The sequence below is a fragment of the Rousettus aegyptiacus genome, unplaced genomic scaffold, assembly GCF_014176215.1.
Source record: "Rousettus aegyptiacus isolate mRouAeg1 unplaced genomic scaffold, mRouAeg1.p scaffold_m13_p_3, whole genome shotgun sequence".
Taxonomy (NCBI): domain Eukaryota; kingdom Metazoa; phylum Chordata; class Mammalia; order Chiroptera; family Pteropodidae; genus Rousettus; species Rousettus aegyptiacus.
Window position 1 is genome coordinate 125,136,120 of NW_023416306.1, and position 16,694 is coordinate 125,152,813.

At 39.4% G+C, this 16,694-nt stretch overlaps 2 protein-coding genes across 5 annotated transcripts in view; both read right to left on the minus strand.

Moving 5' to 3' along the window:
- RAB27A (RAB27A, member RAS oncogene family) overlaps positions 1-4,095 on the minus strand; it is a 62,243-nt gene extending 58,148 nt beyond the window's left edge. Inside the window, exon 1 of one of the 2 annotated variants that reach the window (XM_016158166.2) lies at positions 3,950-4,095. The gene's annotated coding sequence lies outside the window, so the exon portion shown is untranslated. The remainder of the gene's footprint in view (positions 1-3,949) is intronic. The other variant, XM_016158156.2, reaches the window with a different exon arrangement.
- Positions 4,096-12,711: 8,616 nt separating this feature from the next.
- On the minus strand, positions 12,712-16,677 carry PIGBOS1 (PIGB opposite strand 1). Of its 3 annotated transcripts, XM_016158300.2 has the most exons (3): positions 16,402-16,677; positions 14,006-14,068; positions 12,712-13,736 (listed from the first exon to the last, which is right to left on the minus strand). In XM_016158300.2, the coding sequence occupies exon 3, from the start codon at positions 13,661-13,663 to the stop codon at positions 13,499-13,501; it is 165 nt and encodes a 54-aa protein (XP_016013786.1). In that variant the 5' UTR covers positions 13,664-13,736; positions 14,006-14,068; positions 16,402-16,677; the 3' UTR covers positions 12,712-13,498. The 3 variants fall into 3 exon arrangements, with proteins under 3 accessions (XP_016013786.1, XP_016013753.1, XP_016013776.1); XM_016158267.2 differs by lacking the exon at positions 14,006-14,068 and having other exon boundaries at positions 16,402-16,671; XM_016158290.2 differs by lacking the exons at positions 14,006-14,068; positions 16,402-16,677 and adding an exon at positions 15,053-15,180.
- Between the last annotated feature and the right edge of the window lie 17 nt (positions 16,678-16,694).

Genomic DNA, 16,694 nt, shown 5'->3' on the forward strand with positions numbered 1-16,694 from the left:
TTGTACTGTATGAGCAGACAGGAGGCCAAAGCAAGCTGAACGCTCACTGCTCCACACATCTCACCCTAAGGACGTAAAGTTAATTACAAACCCTTTATCTCTTCCTCCAACTCGGTGCTCATGTCTGCTCCCAAGGTAATCAGCTTAAGGGAAACCAGATCATAAACTCCAGCTTCCTGACCAAGAAGCAGAGGAATAAATACGGTCCAAGCAAAAACTGCACAAGGTATAAAAAGCAAAGACAGAAAAAGGGAAATTTTTCTTTCTTCAGAAGGTGCTCTGTTTTAACAATGGCAAGACAATCTTGCTCCTCCTTAGGGACTCGGACTTTTTTTTTTTTTTTTAATTTCAGCTTTATTGAGGTATGAATGACAGAAAATTGTAAGATATTTAAAGTGCACATCATAGGGATTTAACATACATGCACATTGTGAAAGGATTCCCTTCATCTAGTTAATTAGGGGATCACACTTTGAACATGCAAGCCCTGTTTCATTTTTGAGGAGGTAGCAAACCTATCATAACTTATTAATGATATATATAAATATACGTATTTCTCATACGTATGTAAAAAAATATCTTTTTTCATATTTTGCTGTGAAGATATAAATAGGGCACATTCCAAGAAAGGTTAAATAACAATGGAAGGCAGATTCCATTTTAAAAATAACACAGAAGATTAATTACCATACACTATAAGCCAATTAATTCAATTCTCACTAGGAAAGGGCAGTAGGAAGACCCACTCAGCTGTAGCCAATACTGCTCTATCAGCAGCATCAGAACGAGGTGGGTTAAAACAAGTACTTGCAGCTATTGGCTAAGAAAAATTAAAAGCATGGACTACAGGTTTCCAATGATAAAGGTAAATCCAGGTTTATTCATTAACTTCCTGGTACATTCAGCAAGTTTATTGAACACTTCTTTTGTGTAAGATACCTGCAGTAGAAAACTCAAAAATGAGCTAAAGTCATGCTCTGCCTCCAGAGATTACAATCTAGTCATGGAAATAAGGATATATACATAAACAGTTGACAGTCTAAAGTAGTCATGTAATTAAATGTCAAAATGAATGTCCGAGTTGGAATTTTAGTTAGATGCCAAAGAAAGATTAATTCACTGCAATACAAAGTATTCATCAAGAAATAAATTTCCATTTTCTTGGATTTCGAAGGAATTTCACCCTCTCCCTAGACCAGCACAGGGGGTTGAATCACTGGAGACAGGCGCTGAATGCCCAGCACAAGCTATCCAGGTTTCAGAGAAGAGACCCCCCCCCCCACCCCGACTGCCAATGTAGAAAGGACCCAGAGCCCTCACCTTTCCAGTTATTTGACCTTTCTCTTCCCAAGGAGGGCCAGGCCATTATCTTAAGGGAAATATGATGATAGAAGAAGAGAAACTTAGATGTTAGTTTAACTATGGACGTTACTTCTCTTCAAGTGGGAAGGGATAATAAGAAATAGCAAAGTGATCCCCATTTCTCAGTCTCCGATTCCCTTTTCATTCATTCAGCACATTCTTTTGAGCGCTTACTCTGTGCCAGAAACCATCTTAACCGCTATGCACGCCATAGTGAACAAGAAAAATTCCCGACCTTTGTAGAGTTTGCATTCTATACGTGGGAGACAAATTTGTGAGTGTAAGCATGTGTGTGTGTGTACGGGGGGGAGGGGGGAGGTGTAGGGAGATGACAAGTTAGTATTACAGGTACTCAAAAGAAAAATAAAGCAAGGGAGCAGAAAATGATGGGAGGGGTGAAGGATGCTATTTTAGATGAGATGGTTCAAGAAGGCCTCTCTACAGAAATGACTCTTGCCCTGAATGAAATAAGTAAGAAAACTATGCAGACATTTGAAGAAAGAGCATTCCAGACAGCGGAAACAGCAAGTGCAAAGGTCCTGAGGTGCAGATGGCTGAAGCAGACTAAACAAAGGAGAGAGTAATAGAAGACGAAGCCACACGGGGTTATAGCCCATGACGAGACTTTGCTTTTATCCTGGGATAAAAAGCCAATGGAGAGTTTTGAGCAGAGAAATGAGTGACTCTGGCTGCTGTGTTGAGAATAGACTGCAGAGTGGTGAGGGTGGAAGCAGTTTGGCCCTGAAGGAGGCTTTTTCAGTAATCCAGGTGACAAATGATAGGAACTTGATGGCAGCAGTAGACGTGGTAAGAAATGGTTATTACCATAGATATATTCTCAAAGTAGAACCAGTAAGATTTGCTGAGGGACTAGATACGGGAATGAGAGAAAGAAGAGAATCAAGGGTGACTCTAGGGTGTTTAGCCTAAGCATCTGGGTGACGTTGCCATTGAGATGGGGAAGATAAAAGGAAAAGTAGGTTTGGGAAAGGATAAAGCAAGAGTCTGGTTCTTAGAGATCGTTGCCCACTCCCAAATCCTTACACCTGTTCTAAAACCAAGACAGAAGAAATTGAGAAATTGAGAATCCTAAATTTCATGTGGAAATTCAAGGGATTCAGAATAGCCAGAAGAATCTTGAAAAAGAACAAAGTGGGAAGACTCATACTTCTCTATTTCAAAACTTAGTACAATGCTACAAATAATCAAAATAGTGTGGTATTAGCATGAGAATAGACATAGGTCAATAGAGTAGAATTTAAATCCAGCAATATACCCTCACATGTACAGTCAATTGACTTTCAACAGTGATGCCAAGACAATTTAAAGGGTACAAAACAGTCTTTTTAACAAATAGTGCTAGGAGAACTGGATATCCACATGCAAAACATAGACATAAATCTTCATGACTTTGGATTTGGCAATACTTTCTTCGATTTGACACCAGAAGCGCAAGCAACAAAAGGAAAAATTAATTATATGTCATTAAAATAAAAAATCAAAGCATGTCATGAAAATTAAGAAAGAGAGGGAAGGAAGGAGAGAGGGAAGAAGAATGAAAGGAAGAAAGTGGGAATGAGAAACAACATAAAATACAGAAGCAAGTTCTTTCAGCATTATTTTAACCTTTCTTCATTTCTAACCATATGTAGAAACCCTATTTTCCAGACTGTGTTTCCCCCACTAAAGTGAGTTTTTAAGAAGATGATGAAAGAACAGGAACAGCGAAGCACCAACAAATTAAATCAGTAAGTCACAGAAAACTGATATAGTGTAACAATACTCGCCCCTTCCAACCTGTGAACGATGAGCCAACCATAAAGAGTCTATCCAGTAGGGGAAAACAGCTGTTAGCCCACAGAGGTAAGGAAGAGAATCCCATTTCAAGAGGTTCTGAGCCGTGTAGCCCATGTGGCCAGACTGGGAAGGCAAAAGTCAAGTGCTCACAAGATGATATATTGGGATAGTGTCAAGCCTTTGGCAATAGTTACAGAAACTCATCATCACGTTAGCCCTACCATAAGCCTGTACCCGAGGGCCTAGCTGCAAGGTAGGGCTTTCTGTCTGACAGGAGAAGGGAGAACCCTCTCCTGCCCCTCCAATTTGCCTTCCAGGCCCTGGCCAACAAAGGTGTAAAGACTTTCAATAATTCAAGTAAAAACGACAGGGAGGAAAGAACTAAAGGGAAGTGCTGGAGGTCTGGGACCTTCCTCTTCTGCCAGTGAAGTTTCCTCCCCGACAGATGTGGATCCTAGCACCTGTATACCACCCTGAGGAGACCTCAGCCGTGGTCCCAACCTGGGACTACACTTCCTCATCACCTCGCCCAAGCTGACCCCCATCCCCAGCAGTTGTCATCGTGAGGTCTGTGCAATGGCCATCCAGGGCCCAGAAGCAGCAAAGCAACTTTTCTGGCGAGCTCAGCCGCCTAGAGGTGGGGAGGGAAGGAGCCGCAGCCTGCATCGCAGCTGGGGGCCAGACGCGCCCCTCGCCTGCTACCCTACTCGGCCCTCCGGGATGAAGAGGAACCCCGCAGACCCCCGCGGCCAGAGCGCGCCTCCCGGACCTCCGCAACCGCCCACCTCACCTGGCTCGGCTCTCTGTTCCCGCTGTCCGCACGCTGCTCTGCCTCAGCTCGCGCCGCGGCCACCCGCTGCTGGCCTTTTTTGGGTCCTTGGCGGGTATTTTCCGTCTGGCCCCACATCACTTCCCGTAAATGAGAGCGAGGTGGGGGCGGGACCTCCTCTCTGCCCTCCACCTCCCGCTTCCTCCTGTCACCTCGAGGAGCGACCCCGCCCGATTCGGTGCAGGCGCCTCCTCGCGCGCGGATCTCGGTCGCCCTGCACCTGCCAAGTGGTGCCCTGAGCCATGGAAAGGTCCCGCTCGCCTCCTTTGGCCCAAGCCAGGTCTCTATTGCCCTTTCCTGGAAGGCGCAGAAACCCTAGGGAATTGTTTTCGTTTTGTGACACGGATAACATTTGCAAACTGCTTCAGGATCAGTGCGCTGCGACGTATGGTTTGGTGTCCCTCACCAGATCTCCTCCAAAAGCCACTTTTTAAAACGTGTTTTCAGGGCATCAGATCGGTGTCTGCACCTTGTAGCCAGCGGTGCTGAGCAGCTGTAAAGTCAGCCCACCCGGGGCTCCTGAGGCCTGGGGTGCTCCTTGGGGCCGGCTCCGCGCGGCGTCCGGCTCTGCCGTCGTCCATCTGGCCTCACCAGCTCCTCACTCAGGTCGGACTGGGCATGGCCTTCCTGGGACCAGGGAAAGCGCTGCCATTCTTGGAAATAATTTCTAGAAGGAAATGACAAACTGGGTCTCTGGTCGTACAGTCTGGTTCGAATTCTAAAATAACTCTAAATTAAATTTCTAAGAGAGTGTTAGAGCAATTCATTAAAGAAAAAAAAAAAAAGCAAAATACAGTGAGGAATCGTCTGCGAGCCTTTGCTGCCCCCTAGCGGCTTCTCAATCCCGACGGGTTTGCGTGGGCCTGCTGGGACCTGCTGGAAAGTAAGTTCAGGCCACCAGGTTCTTTCAGGTCACTCAAAGGGAGCCAAATTTCTCCTCCAGTGTCCTGGAAGTCTGAACAGTGGCCCTGGACCTATTCTTGTGGCAACGCGCTTCTGAACCAAATAATTCCACTTCTAAATAGAGCAAAATGATTGGAATCTCTTATGCTTCATCTCACCGATATGCCTCTACTGGCACCACAAATTCTAATTGTCCCAGGCCCACCTGCCCAACCCCCACTATCCATCCAGTCTGTAACTACTCACAGTTTACATTACAGTACAATTAGCTTCTCATATATGTGTCCAATTTACAAAATCACACATAGAATAACCATATGAAATTGCCAAATAGTGAATATATATTCAATCTAATATTTCCAGACAAGTATACAACACTGATCTCAGAGTTAGGGGTAACAGATTTCACCACAGGATGATGGTTTCAAGGGATGTTGCCCAGGTGAGAGATGGACCATCGTACTGTTATTGGTGGAGGTTAAGACAGGAACAGCAGCCCCTAAGATTTGGGAGGCCAACAATGCAGCAGCTGATAATGGCTGATAGGAGACTGGGAGAGCCCCCACTGCAGCCATCTCCACTCCATGCAGTCAGGGTTGTCACCAAGAGCTTGCCAGACAGGAGATCAGAAAACAGACAGTGGTGCTGTGACCCATGCATTCATTCAGTGAGTCAAGCACTGTGTTAGGTACCGGAGAGGCAATAGTAAGAGGTAAACGGGTTTCTGCCCTCAGGGAGATTGAAAGCTGAACCAGTAAGCAGTTAACTTCAGGTCAATGAAATAAAATCCCATCTAAGGGAAATTAAAGCATATCAATGAAACACAGATAAGTGGCACCAAATTAAGACATCTCAGAGAAAGTGACATATATATTAAGAAGGATGGATAAGGTGGCAGGGTGAGGGAGAAGAGAATTCAAGAAAAAGAGAGCAGAGGAAGGGCCTGGAGGGAAAAGAGAGCATGAGAAATTTGAGCAACTGAAAGAAGTTCAGAAAAGCTGAAAAACTGAGTAGAAGGAAGCAATCAGAGAAGAAACTGGAGAAATAAGAAGAGGCTGGATCATGAATACTTGAATGATTATAAGGATAATAGCTAACATTTATTGACCATTGACCATGAATCAGCCAACATGCTGAGAACCTTATACGTAGTGCCTCATTTACTTCTCACAATTACCCTATGAAATAAGTACTATTCTTAACCTCATATTACAGATGAGAAAACAGCCTTAAAGTGATTAAGCACCCTGGGCAAGATCATATAGCTAATAAGTTCCACAGCAAAGAGTAAAACTTAGAACCCATTTTCTTAATGACTGTAAAGCTAAGAATAGGTTTGAGAGGCTGATGAGCATGCTGAAATCCAAATGAGGGATAAAACTGATCTGACTTAAAGCAGTGGCCAGGAGGATAAAGACGTATCAATAAATCTGAGATATCTAGGAGAGTGATTCAAGCAGACATGATCTTAGCGGGTGATGCGGGGAGAAGAATCTATGGAGGTGTCCATGTTTCTTATTTAGACAACTAGGAGCCATTGAGCAAAAGCAAGAAAGCCCTGTTGCCACATGGAGGGAAGGTGAAATAGACCATAATGAGCAAGTTTAGGACATTTTAACTTTGACATACTGGCACCACAGAACATCCAAGTGAAACTGTTTAGTATGAAGTTGAATAAGTTCATCTGAAGCACAGAAGAATGTATTGGAGCTATTATCCAAAAGGTACTCAAAGACATGAGAGTCAGTGAGCTAGTCTAAAAAATGTACTAAGTGAGCAGAGAGGGGTCTTCATATAAAACCCAGAGGATCACTCAGCTAAAGGAGTCTGAAAAAAGAGTGCCCGGACAGGTAGGAGGAAAGCAAGGAGAGCAAGTTATTGCAGAAACTGCGTTGAATATATCTTGTGTACCAGTTCAAAATCCTGTCTATACCACTTCTTAGTAGAGCCACAGAATTGGTCATGGTACACCTCTTGCTTCCCATCCTGGGGCTTCTCTGACACTATAGGCTGCAGCTCGAAACATGCAGAATCCCTGCTCCAATATCACTACTAATAGGATTGAAATTGGAGGTATCAGTCAGAACTTATGATTTTGAATAGATAGAAATAGAATTACATAAAGATATGCATGTATGCATGTTTAACCAGCACTGTCTGCTAAGGTCCTAGAAGCAATTATATCACAGTAGTCATGAACACATTTAGCACTCAAATCTTGATATCTAACTACTTTTTTTCCAGTAAAAACTATCAAGGACATGATTTTATATATATATAATCCTAAAGAATCTACAAGAAAACTATTAGAGCTAATAAATGAACACACAAAAAACAGTTGTATTTCTATACATCGGCAAAGAGCAATCTGAAAATTAAGGAAATAATCCATTTTACAATAACAAAAAAGAATAAAATGTTTAGGAATAAATTTAACCATGGGAGTGCAGTACTTTACACTGAAAACTATGAAAGACTACTGAAAGGAATTAAAGAAAACTTAAACAAATGAAAAGATATTTAGTATTCATGGTTTGGAAAAGATAATTTATGTTCATTTTTACATAATATCATAACAGCAATAATCCCCAAACTATCTACAGGTTCAAAGCAATCTATTAAAATCACCAAGCAGCACTTTTGCAGAAACAGAAAAGTTGATCCTAAAATTCATATGAAATTGCAAAGAGTTCCATCCAAATAACCAAGATAATCTTTAAAAAGAACAAAATTGTTGAACTCACACTTTCTGATTTCAAAACTTAATACAAAATTGCAGTAATCAAAACAGTATGGCATTAACATAAAGAAAAACACATAAATGAGTAGAACAAACTTGAATGTTCAGAAATGAACCCATAAATCTACGGTCAATTAATTTTCAACAAGAGTGCCAAGACTACATTGAAAGAGCAGTCTCTTCCATAAATGGTGTTTGAAGAACTGGATATTTACGTGCAAAAGAAAGAAGTTGGACCCTTACTTCACACCACATATAAAGGTAACTCAAAATAAATCAAAGACCTCCATTACAGCAGATAAAACTTGTAGAAGAAAACATAGGCATAAATCTTCATGACCTTGGATTTGGCAATGAGTTCTTAGATTTGGTAACAAAACACAGTAACAAAAGAAAAATGGAAGAATTAGACTTGATCAAAATTGTAAAATTTTGTGCATTAAAGAACACTATCAAGAGAGTGAAAACATGATCTACAGAAAATATTTGCAAATCACATAGTTGATAATAATATAGAATATAGAATATGTAAAGAGCTCTTACAACTCAACAACAAAGAAGACAAGCAAGCCAATTAAAAAGTGGGAAAAGGACTTGTACAGATATTTTTCCAAAGAAGATTTAAAAATAGTCAACAAGCATGTGAAAAGATGTTCAAGGTCATTTATCATTAGGGAAATGCAAATCAAAACCATAATGAGATACCACTTCACACCCACTAGGTCGGCCGTAACTTTTTGAAAAAAGAAAATAAAAATAAGTGTTAGTGAGAATGTGGAGAAAGTGGAACCTTGTACATTACTAATGGGAATGCAAATGTTAAAGGCACTTTAGAAAACAATCTGGCAATTCTTCAAAAAGTTAAACAGAAAATTAACATATGTCCCATTCCTAGAAATATGCCCAAAAGAATTAAAAACAGGTATTCAAACAAATATTTGTACCCAAATGTTCATAGGAGCACTATTTACAATTGTCCAAAGGTGGAAACAACCTAAATGTCCATCAGTGGATGAATAAACAAATTATGGTATAGCCATACGATGGAATATTATTCATCCCATAAAAAGGAATGAAGTACTGATAACATGCTACGACATGGATGAACCTTGAAGCCAGTCACAAAAAGTCACCTGTTGTATGGTTCCATTTATACCCAGAATACCAGAATAGGTATATCCAAATATCCAGAATAGGTAAATCCATAGAGACAGAAAGTAGACTGGTTGCCAGAGGTGAGGGAAGGGGAAACATGGAGTGACTGCTCACTGCACATAAAACTTCCTTTTGGGTGATAAAAATGTCCTGGAGCTCAAAAGAGGTGATAGTTGCACGACACTGCAAATGTACTAAACGCCACGGAACTGTATTAATTTAAATGGTTAATGATTTTTTGTTATGTGAATATTGTTTCCATTTATAAAGAAGAACCAGTACTTCTTGATTCATAGCTTGGTCTAGGAGAGAAAAGGATGAGCCAGAAAGTAAAGGAGTGCTCAGAGAATGACATGTACATGTCAAAAGGACACAGGAACCATCCTGGGGAGGACAGTTCTTCGGGTAAGCACTTGCTTATTCTTATCAGGACTGTGAATATATTGTTTTAAAACTACATTAACAAAATTTATTTTGAAACATACCCACTTTGAATGTCAAAGTATATTCTAAAACATTTTATACCTAGTTGTAAATTTTTTAGAAGTCTTGTTTTATACTTATTAAACTGGACAAAATTTTCAGATAACGTTTAAAAATTACTTCTCATGTCTGAAATAAACATTAAAAAAAAAAAAAAAAACCTCAGTGGTCAGCTTGAAAAGGCTCCCATTGGCCAAATCTGGGGCAATTTGAACATTAAAATAAATAGTGGTAGTCAGGGCTGGCTTCCTGGTGATATATTTCATATGTCATACAGAGCCCTGCACTCAGAATTTTAATGCTCTACAGTTACTGTCATAAAATTCTTTTAAAAATGTCTTTAAATTTATGTTTTATAAGTGAAATCTAATGGCACAATGGAGCATGCCCAGGGGCTTGGAGCCTCTGTTCACATGTGGTTCTCACTCCTGTCACTGCCCACTCCTTATTCCTGGTCCCCTGGACCTTGCCAAGCCTTGCATTCACTGCCTTGCTCCGGGACAGTGGCTGGGTCACCGTGGCTGAAAGAGGCCCACATTCCACCATCACCTTCCACCCAGGCAGGAGCCTGGGCATGGGTGCAGGAGCGGTCAGGGTTGAGCACCTGTACAACAGCAACATGGGGTGGGCAAGAGGGAAGGTGTTCCTGCCCCTAGTCTGGCAGTCCATGACACATTCCATGTGCCACTCATCAGAGGCCTTCTTCCACCACCACCACACAGGAATCAAGAACACCTCAGGATGGAGGTTGCAATTTCTTGGGGGTTTTTCATTTTGCCCGGGGTTGGAGTGGTGGACTCATGAGGAGACTAACTTCCTTGTCCCCACATAAGGCCTACATTTTGGTTTTGGACTGGGCCCCACAAATCATGTGGTCAGTCCTGGTGACAGTAATAGAGCGTAACACATGTAATAAAATAGGAATCTGTAAATAAAACTGACACATGATTTCTGCAGTAGGAACCTGAATCTATCTAATCATGAAGAAGCATTAAACAAACCCAAAATAAGGGACATTTTACATAACAGCAGACCAGTTTTCTTAAAAAATATCAAGGTTGTGAAAGGTAATGACTGAGGAACTGCTTCAGAATAAATGAAACCAAAGAGACATGACAACTAAATTCAAATGTGATTCTAGATTTGCTCTGATTAGAAAGAACGAAATTTTATCTTTTACTCTAAAGAATGTTAATAGGACTTGGTAGAATTTGGATAAAATCTGAGATCAGACAATAATATTATATCAGTCTTAACCTTCTAATCTTGATCATTATACTGCATTTATGAAAGAGAATATCCTTGTTTTTAGGATTTGCACACTGAAATATTTAGGGGTAAAGGGCATCATGTGGGCAACTTATTCTCAAAGGGTTTAGAAAAACAATGTGTGTTCATGTGTATATAAATACATACATATACATACATACATATAGAGAGGAGAGGAATTAAAATAAATGTGGTAAACTGTTAACACTTATAGAATCTTGGCAACAAGTATATGAAAATTATTATTTTCACACTTTCCTCTAAGTCCAAAGTCATTTTAAAATAATAGTTTTTAAAAAAACATTTAAAAGTCTCTTCAGAAAATCTCATGATTAAATCTGGTGGCCCACTTTAAAATCTATCAATGTCTTGGCTTTCCTTCTAATTTTTTCACTCCCTCTATCCTGCCCTTCTGAGGTTAGAATGGACTTATAACGAGACTGGAGAAGCCATCATCTACTTATATTACCCAGAAGGCCCTGATGATATTCCTTTCACTGAGGCACTGGTGAGAAAAATGCACTGGCGAGGCCACTGACATCTTTGAAAAGCTCAGTGGTGTTTGCCCTTTATAGGCTGAAATTGACAGAAGATGCTACTGCAATAGGGCTCCCTAGAATCAACTAGAAATAAAAGAATTCCTGAACAACAAAGGACAGATGGCAGAACATAGCTACTATAATGGGAAGCAAAGGCAGAGTACAATCAGGGTGTCTTGACCGATAGGGATCTGTAGTGATGGCTAATAGATTCACGGACACCTTTTAAAGTGTATAATTCGGTGGTTTTTAATGTATTCACAAAGTTGTATGATCATTACTATCTAGTTGTAGAACATTTTCAACAACCTAAAAAGAAACCCTACATCCATTAGCAGTCACTCCCTAGCCCTTCTTCCCCCTGGTCCCTGACAGCCACTGATATACTTGGTCTCTATGCATTTGCCTGTTCTGGACATGTCATACAAATGAAAGCACACAGTATGTGACCACTTATACCCAGCTTCTTTCATATTTTCAAAGTTCATCCATGTTTTAGTATGTGTCAGTATTTCATTCCTTGTTATGGTTGAGTAATATTCCATTGTGTGGCTATACCACAATGTGTTCATTCATTAGCTGATAGATATTTGGGTAGTTTCCATTTTTTGGCTATTATAATAATGTTATGAACATTCTTGTACAACTTTTTTTGTGTACATATGTAATTTCATTTCTCTTGGGTATATGCCTAAAGGTAGACTTACTAGGTCATGGTAACACTGTTTAACATTTTGAGGAATTGCCAAACCATTTCACAGCAGCTGCACTTATACTCCCACTAGCAGTATATGAGAGTTTTAATTTCCCCACATCTTTGCCAACAATTATTTCCTGTCTTTTTATTGTAGTCATCCTGATGTATGTGAAATGGTATCTCACTATGGCTTCGATTTGAATGACTGCAATAGCTATACTGGAAAAAAATTTATCTTCTGGCACTTGGTACGTAACTACTACTGACAAAGTATCCTTCTTAACAGAAGGATCAAAAGCAATTCAATTGCACTTGATGTTACAGGATTATTCTTCCTTGGATATAATAGGATTATGTATTCCTGCCCATTGTGTGTGGCTTGATTGTGTGTCCTATGGGAAGAGTCTATGTTCCTGCCCTTGACTTTGGGCTTGACCACATTACATAGTCTAAACCACCAGAATGTGAAAAGACATTACATTTAACATGATTGAGCAGAAATTTATAATTCCATGTTTCATCCATTTCTCCCAATCCTATATTTTCTCATACCCTGACAGGGGCTGCTCATTGTACCTGGATCTCACAATTGGAAGACACAAAGAACAGAACTCCAGTCTACCTGTAGCCAAGACAAAACAAACCAAACCAAGCCTAGCACATAGCTGATACTCAGTAAGTTAAAATTTTATATTTTGTGTAGATAGAAGAAAAAAAAGCTTGAGTTCACTAAACTGATAAGTATGTTGATTAAATTAATGTGTGCATGGATAATTTTCACTTTCATTTCTGTATTGTTGAAATTTTTTAATGAACACATACTACTTTCATAATTCTTTCTTTACTTTCTTTTTTTAGTTATTCATGCTGTTCAATCAACATAAGATAGCTCAGATTAAGTTATAACGAATTTACTTTTCAAAAAAGAAGAAAGCAATAATAAAAATTAGTTTATTTTTTAAAACTGAGTTTAGTTTAAAAAAACAGGATTATATTTGTAGCTCTCACTGAAAATACAAGTTTAAGATTGTTAGGTTAAAATGTAGCATCAGTTCTTAGCAATTTCAAAAAAACCCCTTTAACTATATGAATAATAGCTTCATAACAAAGTAACTCCTCTCTACCATCATTAATGCAAATTTACTTAGTGAGTTAAACAGATCTGTGTCATATTTGCCACCTTATATAACACCATATACCCTCTCTAAAACCTCATTTGATCTGAACCACCCCAATTCTCAATTTACTCCTATACTCTGCCTAGGATGAGAAAGGGCTGGGGTTGAAAGAGTGCTGAAATATATTAAACCAGGCTAACTATAGGCTAACTGATGGGCATCCTGCCTGAGGTGGTTAACTTGGTTCACTTCATCTCCAAACACTAAACATCATTCCCAGCTATTTTATAAATACAGTCTAGACTGTCATCCCATGGTACTGTAAATGCCCCATTCCTAAAAATGTAAATCTTGACTAGGAAACAAAATATTCCTTAAGTCATTCATTTTGCTTAAAATTATTAATCTATCCTGGTGAAAACACAAAAAATGGAAAATAAAAGTACAGTAAACATTAAGATTGACAGTGCTAGTCTTAAAAATCATCATCTATCATTTATTTATGTTTAAAATATATTTGAGAAGTTTTTACTAGACTATTTATAGTCAATGTATAACTTCAATGGAACTTAAAGCAATTACTTTACAGTTCAACTCCATGCAGTATTAACTTTTCTTCTCTTTTGATTCCTGTGCCAATTTCAACTTTTCTTTTAATTCCTTTTGATCTCTGGAATACTGTTCAAATATTGGTTGATAAATATATATTCCTCCAGCAATTCCAAGGAAGCTAGCAAAAAGCAGTTGTGGAAGAGTCACTCTCCCAAACATTTTTACAACAAATGCTGCACGGTGCAAAGGTGGTTTTGAAAAATTACACTCCACTCAGGAAATTTCTTCAGATCTGTGTATAAAGGAAATGGAAAGCAAAGCAATAAGTTAGTACAAGATCCTTTTTAAAGATTTCATGTCACTACTTTGCTCTTTAATGAACAGTATTTTTGAAAATATCACATTGATTAACTAAAATAGGAATATATTTATTTAAGAAGTATGGGAAATGAGGGTTAGGAGATGGTGTAAGACAAAGCTAAATCCTACTACAGAATGTTCTCAATGGTTTTAAATGAATAATTAAAATAATGGCAAAAGTCGGGTAGGGAGGAGGCATACCAATAAAGCCAACTACTAAAATAAACAGTCCACCAAAGAGCTGAAAGTGACTGCCAATCCAATCTAGAAGTAGGAGAAAGAGAAATGTTATTTTTTATTATTAGCCCTTCTTTACTATTTTATATTTTTTGGCAATATGTATGACTAAAAACAATTTTTTAAAAACAGGATAAAAGATTTTATGAGTTTCCTTTGATATTTTAGGTGAGACAAGAGTAGACATCATATATAAATCATTTGCCATCCATTTTTGACAAAAGTATAACAGACTTGGCTGCTTTTACTTCTAACAATAGAGGAGTTAAGACTCTAGTACTTCTTGGGAAGTTATACCCCTTGACAACATCTTTGTCTCTGGAGAATGTAGGTATATGTTTATGAATGAGGAAAAGAAGAGCAATTTACATGTTTTCATTATTATAACAATATTTCACAGCTTCCTGGACCAACCCTGAGGGTCACGAAAATTATTACTGGCAGAACTGATACTAGAAACTAGCTTGCCCCTAATCTTGCTAAAATGTAATTTAAACCAATTTGGGACATAAAACCCTTCTCTCCTGGACTCTATAGACAAATGACAATGCCATCAATCATGCTTTGGATCTATGTCTGTTAAGTGTTTTAAAAAAAAAAAAAAGAGCCATTTGCAAGTCAGCTCCTTGGAAAACCAATAAACCATAACAAATTGGGAAAGTTACCCTTCTGTCACTAGCTGGCTAAGTGACCCTGAGCAAGTCACTTAACCTTTTGAATCTCATTTTCCACATTTGTACAACAGGCTAAATCATCCCTACCCTGCCTATCTCATTCAACAAGCAGTTATTGTGGGATCACAAACAATGAAATGTTACACACATTTATAATTATCATTACAGGCATACTCCAGAGATACTGAAAGTTCAGTCCCAGACCACTACAATAAAGAAAAAATCACAATAAAACAAGTCACACGAATTTTTTGGTTTCTCAATGCACATAAATGTTTATAGCATACTCTATTAAGTGTGTAATAGCATTTTTTTCTAAAAAAAAAAATGTACATACCTTAATTAAAAATACTTTATTGCTAAAAAATGCTAACCATCATCTGAGCCTTCAATGAGTCTTAATTTTTTTGCTGGTGGAGGGTCTTGCCTCGATGTTGATGGCTTTTGAGTGATCAGAGTGGTGGTTGCTGAAGGTTGGGGTGTCTGTAGCAATTTCTTAAAATGAGACAACAATGCAGTTTGCCGCACCGACTGACTCTTCCTTTCACGAACGATTTCTCTGTAGCATGCAATGCTGTTTGACAGCATTTTACCCACAGTAGAACTTCTTTCAAAATTGGAGTCAATTCTCTCAAACCCTGCCACTGCTTTATCAACTAAGCTTATGTAATATTCTAAATCCTTTGTTGTCATTTCAACAAGTTTCACAGCATTTTCACCAGGAGTAGAGTCCACCTCGAGAAACCACTTTCTTTGCTCGTTCACAAGAAGCAACTCCTCATCGGTTAAAACACTTGCTGTTTCACCTGGTGCTTTTATATTACGGAGCCGACTTCTTTCCTTAAACCTCATAAACCAACCTCTGCTGGCTTCAAACTTTTCTTCTGCAGCTTCTTCCCCTCTCTCAGCCTTCATAGAATTGAAGAGAGTTAGGGCCTTGCTCTGGATTAGGCTTTGGCTTAAGGGAATGTTATGGCTGGTCTGATCTTCTATCCAGACTACTAACACTTTCTCCATATCAGCAATAAGGCTATTTCGCTTTCTTATCATACGTGTATTCAGTGGTGTAGCACTTTCGATTTCCTTCAAGAACTTTTCCTTGGCGTTCACAACTTGGCTAACTGTTTGGCGCAAAAGACCTAGTTTTCGGCCTATCTCAGCTTTCGATAAGCCTTCCTCACTAAGCTTAATCATTTCTAGCTTCTGATTTAAAGTAAGAGACGTGCGACTCTTCCTTTCACTTGAACACTTAGAGGCCATTGTAGAGTTATATTGGCCGAGTTCCGATATTTGTTGGGTGTCAGTGAATAAGGAGACCCAACAAGACTAGCGAGATGGAGGGCCAGTTAGTTGGTGAAGCAGTCAGAACACATACAACGTTAGCTTAATGGTTGGCTGTATTATATGGACACAGTTCGTAGCGCCCCCAAAACAATTACAATAGTAACATCGAAGATCACCGATCACAAATCACCATAACAACTATAACTAAAAATTTGAAATATTGCGAGTTACCAAAACGTGACAGAAACACAAAGTGAGCAAATGCTGTTGGAAAAATGGCGCTGATAGATCTGCTCCGTGCAGGGTTGCCAGAAACCTTCAACTTCTAAAAAACGCAATATCTGCAAAGCGCAATAAAGCGAAGCGCAATGAAATGAGGTATGCCTATACTATTATCATTACCATTCAGACATCTCCAACGGGTCAGCTCTCACACCAAGTCACTGACCCCCGCCTCCACTTGTCCCCCGCAAAGGTGAGATCCAGATACTTCCAGCTGTTTCCAGAACTCCAGCACACAGACCCAAAACCAAAACCAGGGGCAATCCTAGAAGGAAGTGGCTAACGGAAAGGGCTAGCAAGCCCCTGGCAAAGCTGAGTGGCGGGGGCCAAACCTGAAACACTCCGCTAAGAGACCGCCACCTTAGGGAGTTGGCAAAAGTTGCCCTTTCCCGGCTCCCTCCGCGCCTGCCCCA

Coding starts and splice junctions, on each gene's coding strand:
- PIGBOS1 (XM_016158300.2), bottom strand. CDS start 13,663: ATGTTTGGGAGAGTGACTCTTCCACAACTGCTTTTTGCTAGCTTCCTT.